Consider the following 23,331-nt stretch of genomic DNA (forward strand, 5'->3'; position numbering starts at 1 on the left):
TTCCCTGAAAGAACTTGCAGAAGTCATAATTGAAGAGTCACCAGAGAGACTTTACTTTGCAGGAGGAATTTAAGGACTGTGTTCCTGTGCCAGACCCCCCTCCCTCCCCATCCATCCTTAAATTGCAACCCTGCAGCTTACAGTTGTCCTAATACATGTATCTTGCATCTGTAGCATCCTGTCACGTCCATGAGGCATGCACAGAGAAATGAGGAAGAAAAGGGAAAAAGGAGGAGGAAGGAAGGAAGGAGAGGGAGGGGGGAGTTTGTCTTGGTTCCCTGCCCTCCTCTGTTGATGTGCCTCCCTTTGCAGATGACCTCATGCGGGGAGGAGGGAGGAGGAGCCCAGCGTCCCGTAGCCTACCTTTGGTGAATCAAGTGTGGACTGGAGTTCGTGTGGAGATACGCTGGGAAAAGACTGGGAAAACTTTTGTTGGTGTGTGGTACTTTCACATCCATGACATTTATCAGGTAAAACAAAAAAATCCTTATATATTTATAAGTTTTGTGTCGACGCAGTTAAATCCTTGGAGGTCCACCGGCTCCGGGGGAAAAAAAAGAAAAAAAGTAAAGTCGTCCCAGTTTTAGTGTCAGTTTGTTGGGGAGGAATGTCGGGACATGCCCATTGAGTCAGCCGTCAACAGCAAACGGGAATGACAGCAGTTGTGTTTCATTGTGAAGTTATTCAGAGTTAAAGACTCTGTGGGCGAGTTGTTTTTTTAAAACGTCTCTACAGTTTATTGTTACCAGAACGTTGTGTTAACGTTAGCGGAACGTTGAGTTAGCGTTAGCTTAGTTAAGGTAACGTTAACGGTTGGTTCGGTTGTCAACGGCAATCGAGTTGACCGTTGGTGTCTCACTTTAACGTTACTTTGACACTATGGTTGATTATTGAAGTGATCAGGCGATTAATCGATTAGATGAACGAATTACCCGCAGGTTAAAGATTATAACAGTGTTTGCTATTTGAAATATAGCTGTAATTTACTGTGACTTATTTCAAATATCTTATTTCTCTGAACAACAGCCCCTAAATATTTAATGAGGTGATCCATTTTCATAGTCGGTTAATCGTTTTAAGTCAGTAATATCAAACAAAATGCCAATATTTCTTCTTAAAAGTGAGGATTTAGCTACTTTTCTCAGTTTTATATGATTATAAATGTCATATTTTGGGGTTTTAGACTGTTGGCCATACAAAATAAGTATGGGGGATTGTGACAGGTGTTTTAGCTATATTAACAATTAATTAAATGAAAAATATATCAAACTAATCTATGGATTAATTGATAGTGTTAATATAGGTTGTTGCAGTCTTAGAGGAGTTCCCTATTAATAACATCACTGCAGAAAAGCCTACATTGCTTGTTATTACCTGTGTTTACAATAATGAACAAACATCCAAGTACTTTTGGAGACAGGTAATATTTATTGTGGAGTATAATCCTGCTCTCCAGGATGCAGATGTTTAAAAAAAAAACAACCTTTTCTTATAACTGTGTGGTCTTGTTTGATGCTAATGTTAGTCTGTATTTTGTGATTGGATGCAGTGGTTTTCAAACCAGAACCCAACCCAGATATAGTAGCAGGCTTAAGGACTGTAATCTAGTCCACCCACATAGATTGAGTCATTGAAGTTTGACCACTGGCTCTATATGACATTTGCTGTTTTCAGCATATTTTCAATGGAGGAATCCCCTTTAGTATATCTCAGCCAGGTGCTTTGAAAATCAAAGGTCTGTTTTCCACCTTCTGAGAAATTGCTTGTAAATGTCAGGATGCGGCTTTGATCACCTTGAGCACATGAAGTCATCGATTCAAAGGCGCACCCTGAGCAAGTGCTGAAGTCTTCATAACCTCATAACCCTTTTGGCGCTCTACCTTTGGCAGAACCTGCCAAAATATTTGATAGTTCCTTTGTCAAGGTACTTCTCTCAATTTGCCGCCAAAGGCTGTTCCACTGTATATACAGTGTTGATTTCCATTTTAAACTCAACAGGTGGAACAGGCTGACAATCATGCTGATGGCCAGTTAACCTGGAGATAGCCCGTATTAACTTTCCAACATAATTTCAGGCAATTTTACGCTGATTATGGAACCATTACTGTGGATTTACATGCCTCTATGCCAAGGCTAAAGCTACCCCAATTGTCTACCAACTGCAGGGTTTGAGATGTTTACACTGAAGAGCCCTCATCTTATTGAATGTGCCACAAAAGTTTGCCTCCCAGTCTCGACAGACCCTGGTTCCCATGGTCCCTGGCCAGTTGGCCACTAAAACAGATGCTGGCATCAGAGTTGAATTGTTATGGCTGAGGAGGGAAAGTTATTGGAGCCAGTGACCTGTACAGACAGCATATTGAATCATGCTGGTTGTTGATGATAATGATTTTGTACTTTTGAAAGGGGCTACTCATTGCAAAAGCACATGGTTTCAATAGAAAAGCCAGATTTTTGGAGATTAGCTGGGTTCAGGACCCTTACTGTCAGCATACTGTTTGACCACAATTGTTATTGAATGAATCCTGAATGTTGTGGGATTCTGGGGGTCTGGGTATTTCAGGACACTGGATGCCACAAACCAAACCTGACCACATATCGACCCTAATATAATGTCCTATAACACTCACACATAAACTAGCCTATATGGGAAGTTTTAAGTGGTGTGTTTGGCTGGTATGAAGGCTGTCATTCAAAGCTCTGGTAAATCTCTGGCTTTGTCATAGTAGATATTGGATTTATAGTTGATATGAATTTGGAAACTTCCGTCTATCCGGTTATCGTGGGAACTCTCAAGAAAACCATCTCCTATGCCGTCTATATGTAACCCATCCTCATAATGTGTGTTATTTTGGCCAAGACATTACATGTCAGAAATCACTGAGATGGTTTTAGGGCATGTTATGAAATAGGCGGTGTAACAGCAGAAGCAGTTACACCCCGAGCTCCTGCAACCTGAACACCTGAGCAGAGGTTGTTGTGCACTGTTTTGTGTTTCATGCCCCCCACAATCTCACTGAAGGGATCACACTGCAAAAGTATGGTATTATCTTTTTACTCTTTATTTTTCTGCTATAAAATAAGCATGTGACAAACATCCAATAGAAGTTCTAGATATTTACCATCAGGCAAAGGAATCATGTTTCATTCTCAACGTTGGTATGAAGATCATACACAAGCCTACTGGCAAAGTGAATTACCTCAGGTTTCTTAAAGTCTTCTGATAATTTCTGCATCAAAATGCTTACCTTACCACTTATAATTGCTCCATTTCCCCCCTCAGGTCATGTATTCAAATGTTACAGGATGACAGCCATGATTTATCTTTGAATTTCAGTGCCAACGTTGGCTAGTGTCCTAGCATGAGGCAATCTCCTGAATTACTCACCAACAACTGGTTTATCCTAACAAAACCACAGCGTTTTCTGTACTGTGAGCAAGTGTATGTGTGTTTTCAAAGTCTACAGTACGCACGTGCATATGTGCGCTCATGTTTGCTTTGCGTATATGTATCTAAAGCACATGTGTGTGTTAGGAAAGTGCTTCTTAGAAACAGATGTTACTCATTTACATTGCTGTCAAGCCTTTTTGAAAGCTCCACAGACTGACAGACGGACAGACGGAGAGAGAGAGAGAGATTCAGAGTGCCTCAAAAAATGTGTGAAATTCAATATTTGTGACAAGCTGCTTACAAAGAATTCATTTTGTGATTAATTTAGTTGACACTGGCAAAATGAAAAGACGAATTACTGCTCTTTCCTCTGCGTCATGATTATTTGAGCTTTGGCAGCAAGTGCAGCTGTAGCAGCTACTGAAAAGTACCTCTTCATTCACAGCAGACACACAAATTTAACTACATTGACAGATTTGATAGGCAGATTTAATATGGCTTCTGCGTTATGTCTCCTGTAGGCTATACACAGTCTGATTTTGGGTTTATATTCAATAAAATGCCACTGAGGACCGACCGTATGTGGGGAAGACTTTAAGGTCAGGTTAAAATGCTCAATCTGAGGTGTGCACCCTCACAGACTTACAGTAAACTGACTGAATAAAAGAGTGTAAGGTCTCAACACTTTGTGAAGGCATCTCTAAGGCAAATGCAGCGTGAAGCTCATATTTCATAAGTAGTTTAAAACAATCGTAGTCTTTGTTGTTTTTACTCTGCCTTTAAGCAAAATGTTACTGTCAGACCAAATCAATGTATTTATTAGTTCCCATTATAACATCATAAGACAAACAAATAGTTCTGGTTAGTGGCATGTTTACACTCACAGGGAATTTTCCCTCCATGTTTTGTTAATGTTTTTTATTAGTGTTATTATTCATGCTGAAATTACACTGTCATCACCATTTTAACACCGCAACACTTATGCTTTATGGGTTTTCTTTCTTGAGCAAAGCCCTTAAGCACGTTGCAATTTTTCACAGTGGGGATTTAGCAGTCTGTGTACTATATCCAACTCGATGTATTCCCGTCATTACAATGAATTGGTGAAACAAATTTGATCTGGGTTTGTATCCCAGTTAGATATGTCACTTTTGTATCTGTCTAGACTTTAACTCAGTCTGTAAAAGTCAGTGTGATAGCTATACCTGTGTGGGGTCTCTACATCTATTAAGTGTGGCTGAAATCCTGACTCATGAAGCATAAAAAAAATCAGTGGACTCTAATTCTATAGTAAGTCTTGGTGATTCATTTATATGTGACCCTCTGACCGACAAATCTTAGCGCGAGGCGAATCTCTCGCAGTGTATGCAGGAACTTCCTGTAGACTTTAAACACTACTTGTTAATGTTTTACCTTTAATCAAATACCAGGCTTCCTGGGAGGCAAACCTCGAACTGAAAGTAGCAACAGTGGTTCAGCTTTTTATTTATTCCTCAATCCAGATGTTCATTAACACTTGATTGCTGTAAATGAGTGATAAGATAGAAGTTTCAGCAGTGATAGAAGGAGCTAATGACTGTAACTCTGATGAGATGATTGTTGTTACTCAACATAAATCTGTTACTGGCTGCTGATGATTATGAGGATGACAGAGGAGGGGTTGGGTGGTTGATGATGTGATGCAAGGAGTGTGTCATTGTTGTGGAAAGACTTCTAACAAAAAAAAGAAAAGAGGAAAAGCTCAGAGTGGCGAAACTGGTTTGTGAAAGCTTAGAAAGCAGACCCACTGTACATGTTAACTCATCCATAAATCCATGTTATGATCTGTCAAGCTCAATTAATGTAGGTTATCTGCATGACTATGGTTGGCCTGGTTTTGGATTTTAATCTGGGTGTAACAAGGAGTGTGATATTTAGTTGGTGAGGATGTGCAATGTCTTGTCTTATTCCTAAATTCTAGTTTCAGGTTAGTTTCCAGAGCCCGGGGTGTAATTCAGAGCAGTGATTGCCCTCTAAAACCTGCCTCGACACTTCTGGAGCAACACTGCCGGGATATAAAAAGACACAAGTTTTCTTGTCGTCACTGCTGAGCCAGCATGTAGGTCTGGTGCGTCTGGATTTATTCATCTGTCATATTAGGAAAGATCAAGGACAAGTGGTCTCACAGGGTGAATCTGTCTTTCCAAAATGACATTTCTTTTCCCATGGCAGTGTAATGAGTAGATCAGACTTGGTATCCCTTTTTAATTTCATGCTGAGCCATGTGGCTAGTCCTCCTTATTAAGAAACTAGCTGGCTTTGCCCCAAGCTGGAACTTTAAATGCTCCATGTCTCTGATGAGACAATATCACCACTAGGTAAAAGTAAATAATTACAGAGGTCTTAGAGTAAATACCAGCCTGTTAGCCCTGAATGTCTTATCAGACAGATGAGCCAGCTGCATGATCATGTTTATGAATGCTACCATGTGTCACGTCTGTAATAAAGTTGTTGTGCTGTTTCCAGAACACAATACTACTGATGAAAGTCTCAATTTTCCACAGTATATAATCATTACAATATGCTCTAGTAAAAAACCCCAAACAAAGGCATCACTTTTCTAGATATCTAGTGACTCTTTTTAATTCCTGAAACTTTTTAGGAACCCGCAAACTTTTAGGATCCTTCGGGGCGACAGTTCATGTTTGCATTGTTGAGTGTTGTGGAATGGTTAAACACAAGCCTTGAGGCCGCTATAACCCAGCATACAGCATTCATTCAGACTAAATGGCAACTGGAGAGCGCTGGTTGGTTCACATATTAAAGCAGTTTGTGACCGGTGTTCCTCTTTGTTCAGGCAGTTAATGTGTGGCATGTGTTTTTGACAATTTGGCTCCAATTATTTGGCCTTCCTACAGCCCTGTTATCTGTCTCACATTACTTGGAACTCAAGCATCAAGGTGCTGTCTGCCAGACGTCTTCTATTGCTTACAAATGCTGCTAATTGGCATTCAAGAAATGCCTTAAAGAATGAAACACTGGTGCTGCACACACTGACTGCCTTTATTTGACTTCTGAAATACAGTGTTTGGTGCATATTCTTGTGCAGTTTAGGCTGCCAACATACACAATACGCTGATTTTGGTGATTAGGCACCAGTTTCAGTTTGTAACTCTGATTATGTACTGTTTATGTACTGTTGCATCACTTTTTCTACCTTTTGTCTAAAGTGTGTTGATTTTGGGTCAAGTGATTTATTTATTTTGCACCAAAAAAAGTTGCTCTCTATAACAGGTAGACATGCCTGACCGATCTGTTGCTGGGTTGCAGGCTTGTCAAACAATACATGCTGGTTGTAGTATTATATTAACAAGGTAAACATTGCCTTTGCTCTGTAAAGTTAGATATTAGTGTTCCAAGATATTTCCCTTTTTTGCTCTATATAAGACGAAAACCTGCTTCTCAATAGGGATGCAATGCTTATAGATTTTACATTTATAATTAATTTACATGACTAGGGATGTATAATATCTCATTTGCATTTTTTGTTTGTTTGTTTATAGTTTTAGTAAGAAGCATGTTGAGGATATCTCTTATGCAGGTGATAAGCCTTTGAGGGGATTACATGCCGTTTTGGTGAGCGTCAAATTTATAATGTATAATGCCCTTTTCCTCGCTGGTTCAATTTCTGGCTCCCATAGTCCAGTTGAAGTGTCATTGGACAAGATACCGAACCCCAAATTGATCTTGATGGCTGTGCCATTGGTATGTGAGTATGTATGGGTGAGCTTTGTATTATTGTGAGCACTATATCGCTCCTGATGAGCAGCATCTTACATGGCAGCCTCTGTCATCAGTCTATAAATGTGTGCGTGAATAGGTGATTGTGACAAGTAAGTAGTTGGTAGAGTAGAAAATTGTAGTATAAACCAAACTCCATTTACTTAACTATTCCTGCTTTGTTTCTGTTAGTTTCTGTTAGACTGAAAGGCCATCTCTTAACTCATCCCTGCTTTTCATTGACACCTTTTAAACAATGGTTAATAGTGAAGACGGTTAATCACTGAATCCCTACTTCTCATAGGCAGACCAACTTGCAAAATTAACTTTTCAATAGATTACTATCTTTTTTTTCTTTTTGGCTGGCAAGTGACGCAAATCTACCAGCCACTCGCATATTTTACCAGCTTTTTGCTGGTGGATGATGCAAATTTTGTGCCCTGTGGAGGGCTGTGCAGGAAACAGTTGAGTCAAACCAGTAGACTAATTACATAAAAATGTCTGTTCTTTTGTTATTTCCCTTCCACTCATGTTAGTGTGAATAACAACTTTTGTTGACAATGGCCGACACTGAGACTGTGCTGTCCTCCATACCTACCCCCTACACTTCCTCCTTCAAGGGTTTGTTAGCAAACTTCCCATTGTTCATGGACCACTTGAACTCACCGTCCAGACCGGGCCTGTTTCCTGCTCTCGAACAAAAGAATAGATAATTATGGAGTTCACAGGAGGATTTTGAAATATCTGATAACTTCTTGTCGGTGTTTTAATAAAACAAGTTGAAGGTCAGCCTGTGGTGAGAACTTCCATGTTGCTATGACAACAGTGTGGAAATCTGAGAGTGATCATTCACATAAAATTAGTTGGTGAAGAGAGCTGGCAGGGCGTTTCGACAGTGCTTTGGGTGGAAAATAGCTGTTTGCTGCAGTCGCAGAGGAGTGGTGAAGCTGATCTGGGCTTAAGGGTGCTCTCTCTATTGTGTGCCACCTAACAGAGGACAAAGCAGGTCGTAACTCACCAACCGCCAATGTATGTGAAATGCTTCCCTGCCAGAGGCAATTGGGTCAAACAATCTTGTTTCCGTACTATATATAGCTGTCTTCTCAGATGACTGTGGTATAGCTAGATGGCCCCATTAACCACATGTCACATCAGCATTGTGCAGGTGAGGATCTTTTCTTTGAACTCTATCAAGTCAGGAGTGACCTGGAAAAACATACATGTTGATAACCCGAAGAACCCCTAACCACCCTGGTTTCCAATTTCTCTCCAGTGAAAGGAAACCGTTTTACATTGTACCACAAACTGGAGTCCTTTTTTATTGTTGCCTTGAGCTGTTCCAGGGTAACAGACAGCCCACATGTGAAGGTCAAAGAACTGACATATGCCTGGTTGAAAATGCCATCAGCGGGGGAAACATTGTTAATGCTTCATGTTATTGCTCAAATACACTGATAAGGTCTTTGGTGTGTATTCCTCCAGTTGCTTGGGGCATTTTGAAGACCGTTAAGGACTTTTGATTGCTAGGCTATTGGTCTCTTGACATAAATGAAGAGGCAAGTACCACAGGCACAATACTCTTCTGTTTCTCTGGGACTTTGCTTACTCTTTCGGTGTCTTGCACCGAACAAATGTGAATATTTTGTCCATTCAACCAGTGTGTGTCCACAAAGACCCGTGAGCCACTGTGGGGATTTCACTTCTCTGTTTTAATATTGAGAGGCCCCTTCTAAGGGGGCCACGCTTTGAGGCTGATATCCAAACACAGCTTAAGAGCACTGGGATGGACCTGACTTTGAGGGCTTGAGGAATCTTCATGCCCTTCTTATACATACATAGTACATACCATGCAGTCCATTCCTCTCCTCTCCTCTCTTAGGAGACTTTCTTACAAAGGTCACAGTTATATCCCTACTACAGCTTTAAGCGTAGCTGCATTTCACATTGTTTGTGGTGCCTTTGCTATCGTAGGATCCGCACTTCCTCACATCTATCTCCAATAAAAACAGCCCGAGGCTCAGGCACAAACAACAGTATTGTCGTCACACCTGTTTCAGATCATGTTTTTGACTTGATGAAGATACTCAGAATAAAATTGTCTCCTCAGGGCATGAATGCTCAAGGGGTCTGGGTGTTTAGCAACATCTGCAAAATCCCACTTATACCTATGATCATGAACGTTTTACTAACTGGACCATATCCCTAATATTCAGGTCATTTGAAGAGAAGCGTTACTCCTCTAGAGCAACAGGCATCCTTGGAGTCAGTCCAATAAAATCTATCTTGATCCATGACCATCCAAAGCTTTTGCAATCTAGTGACATAGTTGACTGTTGAGTTGGCAAGAATGTGTCTTGTGAGGAAAAATATCACACTGCTATAGTATGTAGCACTGGTTCTACATTGTGGCTCACAGATGTGTTTTCCTTTTCAATAGATTTCGGTCGATCTGAGTACCGAATTTCAACAGTTACATACTGCTAACCCTATGTCGTATGGCCTGGCTCAGGTTAAACTCTTTTTAAAAATATGAACAAACACTGTCACAAAATGTGTTTCACCCACCTTAAAAGCATACCACGGGATAAAAAGTGATGACTGTAGATGATGGCACATGAGGTGGTGTCTCATTCCCACAGTGTGTATTGACTGTGTGTGTCCGGTGGCTGTGATGGGGGAGGAGGGGGATGGAAGGAATTTGTCATGTTGGCTTTTGGAGTTTCAAGAGGGCGTTTCTCATTTCCTTTGGGCTAACCTGGGTGATGTTTATTGTTACTGTGGAGATGGGCAGCCAGCTCCCACACAGCAGTGCGCCAGGCTAACACACTTCATTATGCTTAAACAAAAACTAAACTAGACTATTCTATAGAGATATTGATAGACACAGTCCTCAGATCAGTTTCCTGCTGCATCACACCTGGTGTTTACCTTGCTGTCATGTTCTTTTGATGTCATTGGATAAGCACCTGAGGACTGGATTCAGACACCTGTGCATTCTTGAGCATTAGACTGAATCCAGTTCCTGAAGTGCTGTTCTGTGCTTTATCCCACCATCTAATCTCCCTGTTATTATATCAATATTTAAATAAAAAGGACATAAACATACCGGACTTGCACTGCTCCTAACCATTTCCCTTTAAAAAAAAAAAAACCCTCCTTATACTTCGTTTTCTCCTACTAGACTACAAAACTATAATTTGATTGGCTGTTATCAACTGATCTTTAGTTTATTTTAGTACAGTTATGTCTCCTTTCAGTTCTGTATATTAGTTTTATCAGAAAGTAATAGTTGTGGGAGTTAGTAATTTCAGTCAGCGGAGACATAATTGTGTTTGCTTTTTAATTTGAGGAATTTTAAGTCATATCTCACCTCCGTGTGACTTGTGAGTGTCATTAAACGACCACGTCAGAGTTGTAATACCATACTGTGATTTTCTGACAGCAGTCCGAGAACATGCTACGTTTGATTTAGTTAGGGGTATAAGCTACTACTGGCCTTTGATGAACCTGTTGTTATATAAGTGGATAAAAGACATCAGAGACCCTGAGAGTTAGCATCTGTTAGCATTTTAGTTGTCTGCACACCATTTCATCTGGCTCATCTGGGTGTAATTGTGTTGTGACAGTTTTAAACATAATATACTGAGTAATATCTATACTTATCCTGGGCATAACGTGGACATGAAAGTGAAACTAGTGTTAAAATGTAAAGGAATGTTCACGAGGCACTTTTCACCTAGCTCATACGAGGGAGAGATGAATTGAAACTGGATCAGTCAGTGACAAACGTAATCCTTGGCAAGAACGTTGAATGGTTTTGGCTAGAGGAAATGGTTTTGATCTATAGCAGACACATTGTAAAGGAAAGGGTCCTGAGCGGTTCAGAGAGCCTTCAGATGACTGCTGCAAGTAAACAGTAGTAGCAAATTGCAGAAGAAATGCTGCACACGACTTGGTGAAATCCACAGACAGATCCATTCTGTCATCAGTCTGGGTTAATTGGGCTCACGTTTTAGTGGAATTGATCTTAAGCGTTCATTTTCTGCCAAGTTAAGCCGTTACTCTGCAAGACACTTGACATTTGAATGGTTCTCATTTCAGAGACAAACGGCAGCTCGCAGAAGTCAAGGTCATGTTTACTCTGGAAGCACCTGACCTTTATGGTCGGTAGTGTGAATTTTTCCAAGACCTAAAAAATGCATTACGATGCTTCTCAGGGTGGATGTTAGGGGAATATTGAATGAATATTTGGCAACTTTAAAATAACCAAACGGATCAGTTCCATACAGGGTAGGGGGTGAAAAATGTAGTATGCTTGGAGAATGTGATGGGTTTACTTTGTGTGTTTTCCCTGGGTGCTTTAGACCAAAATCATGGCTACCTTAAAACTGCATTCACAAACTTGATTTTCTGTTTGGCTTGGTGGAGCAGAACCCCATGAAAAGTTAATGTTTTTGACCAGTCAAGGCTTGAGTTGAGATAGAGAGACTCATCAGGGATTTGCCCCCCTTACACCTCCACCTCGTATAACTGATTCAGCGGAGGCGCTGCTTCACAATGTTTCACCTGACACCATCAAGGATGAAAAAGGACAGATCGATAGCCTCTCTCACAGCAGCAGTAAGAAGACTTTAGATATTTAAAGCCTGGCTTCTGGGGTTGAGAACTCTGTGCAAGACTGTATGTTTTGCTTGCAGAAGGCATACCCTTATTTGGTTGAAACCATTCTGGTCACTTCATTGGAAAGATTGCTCTGTTCCTATTAATACAGAAGGGTACCCTGCAGCAGCAGCCTAAAATACGTTTAGAGGGTTAGAAACCAAAGATCCCACACAATTAACTGTTCGAGCTGCCGCTGTGTTTAGATAAGTATGTTCTTAGTCATTGTCCAACTACATAAAACTATAAATAATTCCAAAGTAAACAAGCACATCCAAGCATCTCCAACCTGGACCTTGGGTTCATGTTATACCGTTTAACTCTAGGGATTCAAAATGCACACTAGCTTGGTAACGACCATAGAAAGCAGTTGCAGACACCCAAGTTCAGCCACATAGCATCAATTACATGTGGAATTCAGGGCATTCGACAAAGTGTTTTCCTGCATAACAAGATAGCAGAACATGTCCTTTTCTGTTTAAATATTAGAGCATTCTTTCCATGCTCCCCTCCACTGATGACCTGCAGGACTGGGAGTGCTGTGGGAAAGCTCCCAGGCCGGTGCCAGCTAAGCAGTATGAAATGAGGATATGCTCTTTTTGTATTGCTTGGTTAGTTCTGGTCAAAAAGCAAAAAACTAAACAAAAAGCTAGTTCCTGTCTGTCCTTTGAATGCAAATAAAACTTGTGTGTTGCTGATTAATGTCCATAGATCAATTTCTGTTGTCTTGTTGTGCCTGTGAGTGATTCATTTATTTATTTATTTTTTTTTGTTGGTTTACTGTTCTCCCAGGGGCCCTAAAGAGAGGATTCAAAGAATCTTGCCATGTTCAAGGCGGTGTTGAAGAAGAACAGAGATGGAGGCAAAGGGAGCAAGAAGGATTCAGGTATGTGGACGATCAGGAGAAACAACAGGAAGCTAGGTTTCAGAGAACAAACACCACAAAGGCTTAGACACAAACACTATTTCTAAGGCAGATATGGCAACCTTTCCAGTGTTCAGAAATTGAGCTCTGACTATGGAAAGTAAATATTCAGAATGTGAAGCTGAAGTGAATTAAATAAAGATAAAATAAACGGAGGAGAAAGTTGAGATGAAAGAACAACAGCCAAGCTAAAGCTTAAGTGTGAATGATGTAAACCTACTGTCATCTAAGCCATAATTTGCAGCAATTGTCTAAAATTTTATTTGGCCAATAATTCAGCCCTTACCACCATTTTCCTGTAAATGTTTTCTTTGAAGAGCGCTTTATGGTTTTCATTGATTGACACATATATAAATACCCACAGTAAGAACTGGACAGACAAAGAAAAGTTAAAATATTAGTTATTGCCCAATTGGAGCCCCTGGGGTAGCTCCGCCTAAATAGTCTGTACTAAAAACCTCTGTAATTTTGCTCTGCCTCACTTTATAAGACTCAGAATTCATAGAACCATCAGTGTGTCCATAACCTTCCATCTTTTTTTGATTTAATATCTTCTGTCGAAACATCTCGGCCTTTGTTTTATAACAGATGTTTTCTTTGCTTTTGGAAATCTGTAGTATTTTCCAACATGACTAAACATGAGTCACATTCAGCAGTACATTGTTGACTAGTCTCTTGTTCATACACTGGCCCCCTCCAATGATCTGTCTTATGCTTATACTGCATATACCAGCCTAGACTTGATTTACCACCTCAAGACTGGTTTTAACAGGCCGTCTGATTCAAACAGACACTGTACACGATGGATACATGTCTCATAGTTTTGCTCTTTCTGCCTTTGTCTGACGTGATTGTTTCACTCAACAGTCGGAGATAAAATTAAAGGGGAAAGAGTCTGACTCCCTTTACACAAGGTGGTCACATCCACTGCTCTCCAGTACAGTATTGGTTTCTATCAAGTTGTTGCAACCTGTCTCGCATGTATGAATCACTGTGATAACACAGCTATCCAGACATACACAACCCCCGCACACACACACACATACATATACACTTAAACACAGGAGGTTCCGTGTACGTGAGCGGTGGGAGCAGCAGAGTTTTATGGCGGGATACAGCTCCTTTATCCCGGCCTTACTCTCCCAGTTGGAACCCATTCATCAAGCCAAAGCAGCGCTGTCTCCCTTTCTCATGCTGGGACAATAAAATCTGGCCACTCCTGTCCGTTGTTTAGGGCTCTCAAGACTGATGAGAGGTCACAGAGAAACAACAGATAGCAGTGGTCACTTTGCCCCACAGTTGTTCCTGCATTGGGTACAAATCTCTACTGCATAGTTTTTACTTTCAGTCTTTAATAGTTTTTCTGAAGGTCAGACTGTGTAATTTCCTTGTAAGATTGTTGGCAAATCACCTGTAATAGCCTGCAATAAATAAATGTTATTCCTCAAGTTATCTTGATTAAAATCCATATTAACAACTACAGTAGGACATATGTCTTAGTCAGCAATCAAAGATGTTTCAATATAAATAGTGAGTTCCATTGAAAGTCTTAAATTGCATATCGTGAAACCCTGTGTCTACTTGTCTGGTGTCCTAATTTGAGTGTAAATTCAGGGTTTCTTTTTTTTTCTTGGATCTGAAATGAGTTTTGTAACACAGAAGATCTGATGGGGAAAGGCTGTGTTAATCAAATTGGGTACACTGCAGTATAGTTAATGATCCCTGTGACAAGATAGTACCATATTGCACATAAAATATTCACTGCACTTTCTGCGAGGCTTGAATAAAGATTTCATTTTTCATGCCCCAAATGGTTTAAAAAAGAGAGTTGTTTTGAAATTAAATGTCTGATGCTTCAGAGTTTTATCATTTTCTTTATTACATGTTTTTACTGTATCTTTTTTTTAATTTACAAATTGGATTTGTTTCATTTGGTTGATGCAGCAACAGTGTTTTTTGATTTCTAGGGCAGTAGCTCACTGATACTTGATAGTTTGTATTTTTGTTGATCTTTTTTTCAATTATTATTTGTTTTTGGCAGATTCATTTTTTTGCAGATGAATAAAAAATCATGTTTATTAGTCAGCCTCATTTGTTTTCACAGTCCTGTATTTATTAAGGGTAGACTGTAACGATTTTATTTCCTTAAGAAGGACCAGAAGGACAAAGTTCCTCTAAAGTCTGCTCAGCAACATATAATGGAAATCAGTGGGAGGAAAGACCTTGATAATAGGATAATTGCAAGATAGCTCAGCATATGTTGCTCATGACATGGTGGCTATGGACTGGAGGCAACTTTAAAGCAGTCAAGGAAACTTGGCCCCTATGCCAGATACCACTACAGTCATTAGCTCTCCTTTGGGATCTCCCCATTGCCAAGACCACAAAAACACACAGTTTGCTAATTTAGTCTTTCCATCATGTGCTCCTCCTAGATCCTTCCTCCTCCTCCTCCTCCTTCGCTTGCCTCTTCAAGACTCAGTCTGTAAGGAATCTGTTTGGAATTGGCCTTTTTAATCCCTTTTAAGTACTCGTTTTTTTATGGTCTGCCAATCCGGAAGTGGGATGCTAGTTTGCTGTGGGTTGCTGCCTTTGATGTCAACTTTTTCTGCAAGAGGTTACATAGCAAGTAGGCCTCACTGGAGTTAATAGATTTGGGACCCCAAGGCACTAGAAGATGATTATATTGTAAAGAATCAAACAGTGTTTTAATTGGTGTTCTCTTTGAAGATACAAGCCTCAGATTTTACTACGAGTTTCACCTATGACTTCCTGTTAATACAGAGCCCTGTCTGGTTTGTAGTTCACTGCAAAACAAATTATTTTGGGACGGCGTCTTGGCATGAAGCAAATTTGTGTCCCATTTAACTCTTGATGCAAACATTCTTCCAACAACAGTTTTATGAAGTTATGCAAGCGTATAGTAATTACAGGCACCTAGTGCGTGGCAGTGGTTCTCCTCTGGATGCACCCACAGATACCGTGCTTCAAAACATAAAACCAAGGTAGCGAATGTTACCTTACCACCCTTACCACCCTTGCTCTCTTTGATATTTTGTATGTCAAGTCCAACGGGAAGGCACATCCAGACAGGGCATTCAGGCAGATTTAGTCTCGACAGTCCCAAGCAGATAATTAAGTTACATGTCATCAGCCGGTTATTCTCACCGGCCTTTTGAACTGAGTGCGAGCAAATATGGGCCAAGTTTGATTACAGGCCAATCAGTTAGTGCACCCCTAGTGTGTTTGGCTGCACTTTTTTTGTGTTTAGTTTTATTTGTGCAAGTGAAGTCAAGCTTTAAGTCATGTCAAAATGTCTTTTGTGGACTTGAAACACGTGAGGACAAGTCAGCGTTTTTTCCACCACGATTTAATTCTCTCTTTGGTGAAAGTGGTCTGCTGGCTGACTCACTTTATAGCCTCTTTTTCTCTTGTTGCTGCCATCCTGGGAGTGTTTTCAATAAGTATCTATTTATGATGTGGCACAGAGAAACAACATCTTTGACTCAGCTTTAATTGCAAAGTGTGACTGTGTGTGTTGGACAAGAGCCTCTAACTTGGGCTTAACACTAAATGAGATTGACTGCTCGAGGCAGCTGCCAGACAGTTGTCTGTCTGTTGTGGGTGACACAGTGTTAATCACTAGCACGCATTGCCGTGCACTCTTTGAGGATGATAACAGTTTCAGCTGTTTATCCCTCCAACCCCCCAAATCACACCACACACACACACACACAAGGCATGAACACAACCATCACCAGTTGGCAGGGCTTTTCTTAATTTGTTTGGCAGTTTGGGGACAGGAGCCATTCATGCACCTGGCAGGACCCAGTCCTTTGGTTGACCTGTCAGCACAGAAAGTTTCACCCCAGCAGTGTATTTACTGGGACGATAATTGTCCTGGTTTGACATGCTGACATCAGTGACATAAGATAAGCAGTAGACCAAAAGTCCGCCTTTAAAAAGTGACGTTTCCGTGTTCTTTTCAAATGCAGCATGCTGTGAAAGCAGCTGAAGTGGTGGCCACTTTACTCTTATCATCATCATCATGAAGGTCTCTCCCCCATAGCAGGAGGGTTTTTTCTTTTTCTCCTCAGACCAATAAATATAACGAGAGGCAGACTTGAGACAAGACTGTGTAATGTGTTATTGGTTTTCCTGCCTTGAAGAATATCTAAATCTGTAATGTCATTTCCAAAGAGGCTGATTCCTGAGTGGGAGCAACCTCATCTGGATTTCAGGAAGAGTCAAAGTGAAAGATGAAGGGGGATGTTCCCATATACAAACTGTGTGTGTGTGTGTGTGTGTGTGTGTGAGAGAGAGAGAGAGAGAGAAGGAGAGACCATTAAGCTCTGCACTCTGTTGCCTCAGCTGTGGTGGTGACTGGTACATGCTGTCTCTGCAGTTTCTGTGAGTTCATTGGGTGTTTTGACATGAAACAGTGATTTGTTACCATGGGTCACACAACAGTAAATTGGTTTCAAAGCAGGATTTTTTTTTGTTTTGTTTGTTGGATATCATACAGTTGTTGAAATCTGATGCGTCGCAGTGGTGATAGTTGGCAGGTTAACCCTTCATGTTGTATTTCCTTCAGGGGGTGAACTCAGTAACCCTGCAATAAATACTTTCTTTGTGAAGCTTATCACGCTCAGTTTTTGTTTAACCTGTCATTAGTTGTTAATAAAGCTAATAACGTGTTTAAAGCAGCAGTTCCTGCTGTTGTTTTGTGTTTTTAGATGGAGGAAGCAGCAGACAATGCAGAGATTTGCCTCCATCATTTCTGTACTCTTCTGTCATCTGTATTATTTATTTCCTCTCTGATAATACAGTTAAATATTGCAGCTGACATTGCAGAGATGCCTTCCCCCGTTGTCTCTATTCATTCTCTTTCAACTGCCCTCAGGGGTTAAATGTGAAGAATTTTTACTGTTATGGGAAGACTTCCCTCAATAAACAATAACCACAGGTGGTTGGGCAGTTATTTGTTCAAACAAAAAAAGAGCCCTTGATGGACAGTTGTGTCTAAACAAAAACATTTTTTTTATAGCTTACTAGACAAAAAAAATGTACTCTGAGTTGTTGTCTCAGGAAAAAATAAATGTTTCATTGGAGCTCCAAGATTTTCACAGTTGTGGCAGTTATAAGCTGATTTTTTTTCCCCTCCACAAATCTTTGTTGTCCAGGAATAATATAGCCGTCTCTTGTTGGCTCTCAGAAATGGATTTCATCTTTGTTCAGATGTGAGTCAGAATTAACCACAGGCTGTTCTTTGAGAGCAGCGCTAGTTAAATACTAAAACCCTCAACAAGCTTGCTTTTGCCATACAGTTGTCCCTCACCCTTTGGTCTTTTTATTGTGTGCCAACCCCTGTGGCTACAGAAAAAAAGTAACGGTCATCTAACTGGCAAGGGATGTGCTTCATGTTACTAATATGAGTGACACAGGTCACCCCATGCAGGATCACATCTCTCTCACTTACGTGGTGGCCGACCCTCCTCTCAGACATTAACAAACACTACTCAGTACACACAGTCTGCCCACAGGTTCCAGTGTCGGACTGCCTGTGTTAGCCTGGTTCTTCTTCATGAACAGCTGGGTGGCAGCCTCCTCTCTAGCCATATCTACCGCAGCCATTTTGAGACACGCTCCCTCCTTGTCCTGTGGCTTGTGAGGGAACTCAAAGAAAACTCCCTCGCAGCGTTCTTCCGTTGTGGGTGGAAGTTTGAACATTTTATTTTATTTGGAAAACTGCTTTTTTCACCAAGGATGAATGTGTATTCCAGGTGAATTAGGTATGCACGGTGTTGTACTTGTGCAGTTTCTGGGTCAAACCATTTAGTTTTTGTTCCTGCACTTAAACAGTCTTGACACTGAAGCGTATGAGCAGAAATGTCTTCAATAAAGCAAGACAAACTGATCTTTTCATGAATTTCTTGGCGCACAATTAAAAGTTGTGCGTGTGTGTGCTGATTCAAGATGGACGGACAAACAAGATGCACACAGTCAGCCACAGAATGTCTAGACCACAGATTACATACAGTATTTGACCTGTGCAGCGGCACAGGAAGACAGACTCCACATTATGCCACACACATACATACTCACACAGATAGAGAGCAATGGGGACAGAGAGACAGGCAAGCAACCTCAAGATACATTATTAACATCCTTTGATTAACCATAATAACTGGTGCTCAGACCAGAACCACTGACTCCTTTATCATCAGCTCATGTTTTTTTCTGGTGGAAAACACTTTGTGCTGACAAACGTTATGCAGCTATAAAGCTCGGATTTGCTTTAAGTTTGCAATTTGAGCTTTCAAATCTAAATGTTCTGTGACAAATACATCTATAAATCAATTTTTAAAAACAACATAAAAACACCTCCAGGGAGGTTATGTGCAGGTTACCACCCAATGCCTTTCTTGTAACTTTAATTAAAAGAGAACTTTGTGAAATGGCGTTTTGGCCCGTGTTTGCTATTTTTTGCTCCCAGTCATGTTTGTCTAGATTTCCATGTCCAGACAGTTCAGGTAAGATTTAAAATGGTGGGGGAAAGAATGCACCTGATCTACAAAGGAGACCATTGAGTGCACAGACCTACGCAGCTATCAAAGCACCGTGCAGCCAGCAGGCAACGATTAGCAGGGCGTAGCTCAAACCACATCTTTCACTTACACACACACAGTCATGTCCAAATACACACACACACACACACACACACTAACACACATATACACACACATATATATACGCCCACTAACCTCAGGTGTATCCACATTAGACACTCCCTGTCTTTGCTTCTGAAAAGCAAAATAAGGGCTCTCAGGGAAAGCCGTGAACCTTGTTGGCTTGGTCTTGCTGTTTTGTGTTTGCAGAGACTTTTACAACAAACATTAGTCCCTGGCTACATTTCACTTTTCACATCACATGACATAACTTCTAAGAAGAAAGCCATAATTTTCCAATCATGTTCCATTCTTCAAAATGCACCATTACTTGCTTTTATTCTTTATTTCTCTTTTGGTTGGATTCAGTTTGCCCTAACTAGTCATTTATCTGTCCTGTTATATTTTTCAAATGGCACAGAAACTGTGTTAGGTAGCATTTGCTAGAAGTTAACATTTTTCACATTGACTGCAAATATATAAAACATTTTAGAGTTGTTATTCTGTAGATCAACCTTCAAGAACCGCCGGTTTAATCTCCGCAACGCATTTCGCCATCGTCCTCTACCATTTTTCATGGATCTTACGTAGCAAGCTGTACAAAGATAATATACACTGTTCTTAATTCTGTCTTCAAAGCTCTGATTTATTGACTTATCTGGCTGAAGCTGACTTGAATCAGACAATGGCTGACGTTAAGTCCCTTCTATAGCTGTTAAATTGTACTTACTGTTATGGCTTATGTCTTGATGAATTAAATTTTTCCTGATTGCAACTGCTTTTTTGTAATATTCAACTAATAACACGTCTTGGAGGGTCTACAGGCTGCAATGAGTGTCCTAGTTAATGGTCAATTCTGGCACTACTCTTCCTGCCCAGTGGTTTCTGACTGGAAAGATTTTTTCACAAATGCCTCTATGGTTCCCAGAAGCCCACTGTCTGCCATAGCAGCCGGTGACCACTCTCAATTACCCCAGTTTGGCTCTCGTACACTGAGCATCGATGGTGTCTGTGACCTTGGAAGTGTGTGCACAGCAACGGACAAGAAGCCAAACAAATACATCAGGACTTGCTGGAAGCAGGGGGTGATGTCATCAACAGTAACACGCCACTCATAGTCCCACTTTATCCCAACCCCTATTCATGGGCAGATAGTTTCTTTTAATACTTCAAAGAGGAGGAAAAACAGTTTATCAGTTAACATGCCTGGGTGTTTTTAGATAGTAGTCTTTGAAGGGGCGATAGTGGCTGTCATGGCAGTTTGTTGGCTGAAGAGGTCAATAGGCCACTGGTTTTTCTAATTACAGCGTGACCTGCTCAGGCAGACGCATTCCTTCCGTCTGATTTTCCGTTTTGCTTTCATACATCCTTTTGTCTGTGATCTGATTGTGCACTTAAAGTGTCTCTTTTTATGCAGAAGACTGCACTGTCAACCATATGATATACAAGGTACTAGCCGTTAATTCCTGAACTTCTCTTTAGTTGACTTTGATATTTCTCCAAGAGTTTTGACGGTTGTGTTTTTCTCATATATCGCCCACTTTTTATGCGGACACCCATGCTGTCACACTGTCTGACTCTCAGAGAAGTGTGTGTGGGAGTCTTTGGAGACTTCTGTTCAGTCTTAGGCTTGGGGGCCCCTTTCTCTCTCCTCTATCCTACTTTGCTCTGTGCTGCTCTGTTCTGCCTTTCTGAACACAGAGACTCCTTTTTTTTGTAATTGTGCCTGCAGATGAATGTCTTGCCATCTCTAGCTCAGGAGGTTTTGAGACAGGCTGAACTAATGACCTCAGTTCCTTTGTGCCCGGCCTCAAAGGAACTGGGGATGGTGCTTATTGCAAAGAGGAGCCGTTTGCGTAGAGTGCTCCCTCTTCATATTTACATCTCTATTGTTTCAGGGGTGGCATTTCAAGATAGTTCTTTATTTTAAAGGTCGGTCGGTGAAGTCTACTAATGCCTAATAAAAATAGTTGGAGCTGGATTGGATTGGGGTGCATTCTGCTGGAGCTGTGTGAGAGTCTTGTTTCGTGTCAGGGGTTAATTAACTTTTTCTTCCCTTATTAAGCATGAAAATAACAAATCAGGATATCTTCCCTTTGCTAATAGTTGAAAAAGAGGTTCCTATTGACCGTCTAATTGCATCAAATGAGGCGAATATGATTGATGCTAAACTCGCACAGATTCACCTTCTGCTGAGATTTTAAAAGATGGTGCAGAGTCCTTGTTTGCTTATGGGATTAGGCTCATTGGAAGAATTGGATGGGCAGGCTTTGTGCCACATCCTCGTCGATTTAACATCACTGAACAGGCTGTTGTCCAGGGGTTACTGGTGTTCTCATGACCTCACCTGGCCCCAGCAGAAACTCTGCCTAATGATCTGTGCTAATGGCAACCTAAATCTGTTGTTAAACCAGATCTCCATGGCAACCCAGGACTCCAGACCACATTGCAGTTTTTGCCTGGAAATAAATTCCAGTTTTGTCTCAGAAGTGCTTTAACCATATTGTTAACTGATAGGAGTAAAAGAAATGGCTGTGGAACTTTGGAGAAAGCTCCAAGGTTGAGAGAAATCGGAGAATGGGGGACCGCTGAAAACTCTTCTGATCTCATCTGCATGCATTGTGACTTTGAAGCACAGTGGCCCCAGAGCTGTGTTTGCAGTGTTAAAATGATTGATCATAGCATGGACAAGTGGGATGGGTCATCCATCATTCATCTGTGCCTTTGCTTAGACTGTACCAGCTGTTTCTATGACTTGTACACTGAGGACACTGATGTAATTAACCATGTAAAACAAGTCTGAAACATTTATTGGTTTCACCGTAGAAGAATTAATGAATCTGTAGCCCAACAGTGAAACTAAAGTAGCAGTAGCAGTACTTTTTATTCAGTCATTGAGTTAATAAATTATACTTGAATGCCTAGACTGTTGATGCTATCAGGCAAACACAAGAACAGCATTAAAATCTAAAACCCATGTCTGTATTGCTGAGTGCCACTGCATTAGCCCTTCTTTACAAGGCCTTAGTTGCTGTAGCTATGTACTCAATTATGTATACAATGTAAAAACTCTTGCCAGGTACAGCTACCTTAGTTGAGTGTTAACAGACAACATCAGACCCTCTGGAAAGGCTCTTATTATGATTAGCGTTGTTGGTTGAGAGCGGAAAGGACACGAGAGGGGTATTTTTCCTCTAGTGTGGGAGTGAACAGCGTCCCCCACTTGTCTAGAGTCTGGTACTGAGGAGGCCTGCGGAGAGACATTCATACTGGGACCTCACACACAATACTAATAGCATGAATATCAATAACTCTCCAGCCAGGACTGTCAACAGCGGATCTCCCCTAATTTATTCCAAAGCTCTGATGAAGCGAGGTCAAGCCCCTGGCAATTCAGCATGATCACTTGCATTTCGTATATGCTGTAGTTTACAATATTGGTGGTTTAACTCGCAATAACACCTGGAAAATTATTTGGTGGACTTTTTCCTGTATTCTAGTTCTCTAACTAGAAAATTGCAAGTGTAGCTCTTAACAACAATTATTTACTGTTTTAACCTTCAGGTGTTACATAGTCTTCCTACTGTACTCAACAGCAACCTGCTAACCTCTAGAAACAAACATCTGCATATGAATAGAGAATCTGTAGCGAGGGACCAAGATTTTGGCACTAGAGATGTTCTGGTTTCCGTTTGTAGTCCTGAGTAGTACTGACCAGTCACGTTTGAACGAGTCTTGGTATGGACTGAAATATGTGGCACCTGGAAACTGAATTTGAATCGTTTATATATTTGAATTTGAATTGCTTAACTTGAATGATTGCATTAAAAAACTGAATTTGAATCACATAATTCAAATTTGTATTGTTCAATTTGAATCATTGCATTGAAAAACTGAATCTGAAGTGTAATTTGAAATTGAATTTATTC

General features: G+C 40.7%; 1 protein-coding gene across 5 annotated transcripts in view; it reads left to right on the forward strand.

Annotated features, from left to right (window-relative positions):
- Positions 1–23,331, forward strand: part of tanc1b (tetratricopeptide repeat, ankyrin repeat and coiled-coil containing 1b) — a 95,901-nt gene continuing 72,570 nt past the window's right edge. For 3 of the 5 annotated variants that reach the window (XM_027290821.1, XM_027290822.1, XM_027290824.1), the window contains exons 1-2: positions 1–470; positions 12,602–12,695. In XM_027290821.1, coding sequence (XP_027146622.1) covers positions 12,635–12,695 — 61 coding nt within the window. In that variant the 5' untranslated portion in view covers positions 1–470; positions 12,602–12,634. The remainder of the gene's footprint in view (positions 471–12,601; positions 12,696–23,331) is intronic. The other 2 variants (XM_027290823.1, XM_027290825.1) reach the window with 1 other exon arrangement.

This window comes from Larimichthys crocea, chromosome XVIII, assembly GCF_000972845.2.
Source record: "Larimichthys crocea isolate SSNF chromosome XVIII, L_crocea_2.0, whole genome shotgun sequence".
Classification (NCBI taxonomy): Eukaryota; Metazoa; Chordata; class Actinopteri; family Sciaenidae; genus Larimichthys; species Larimichthys crocea.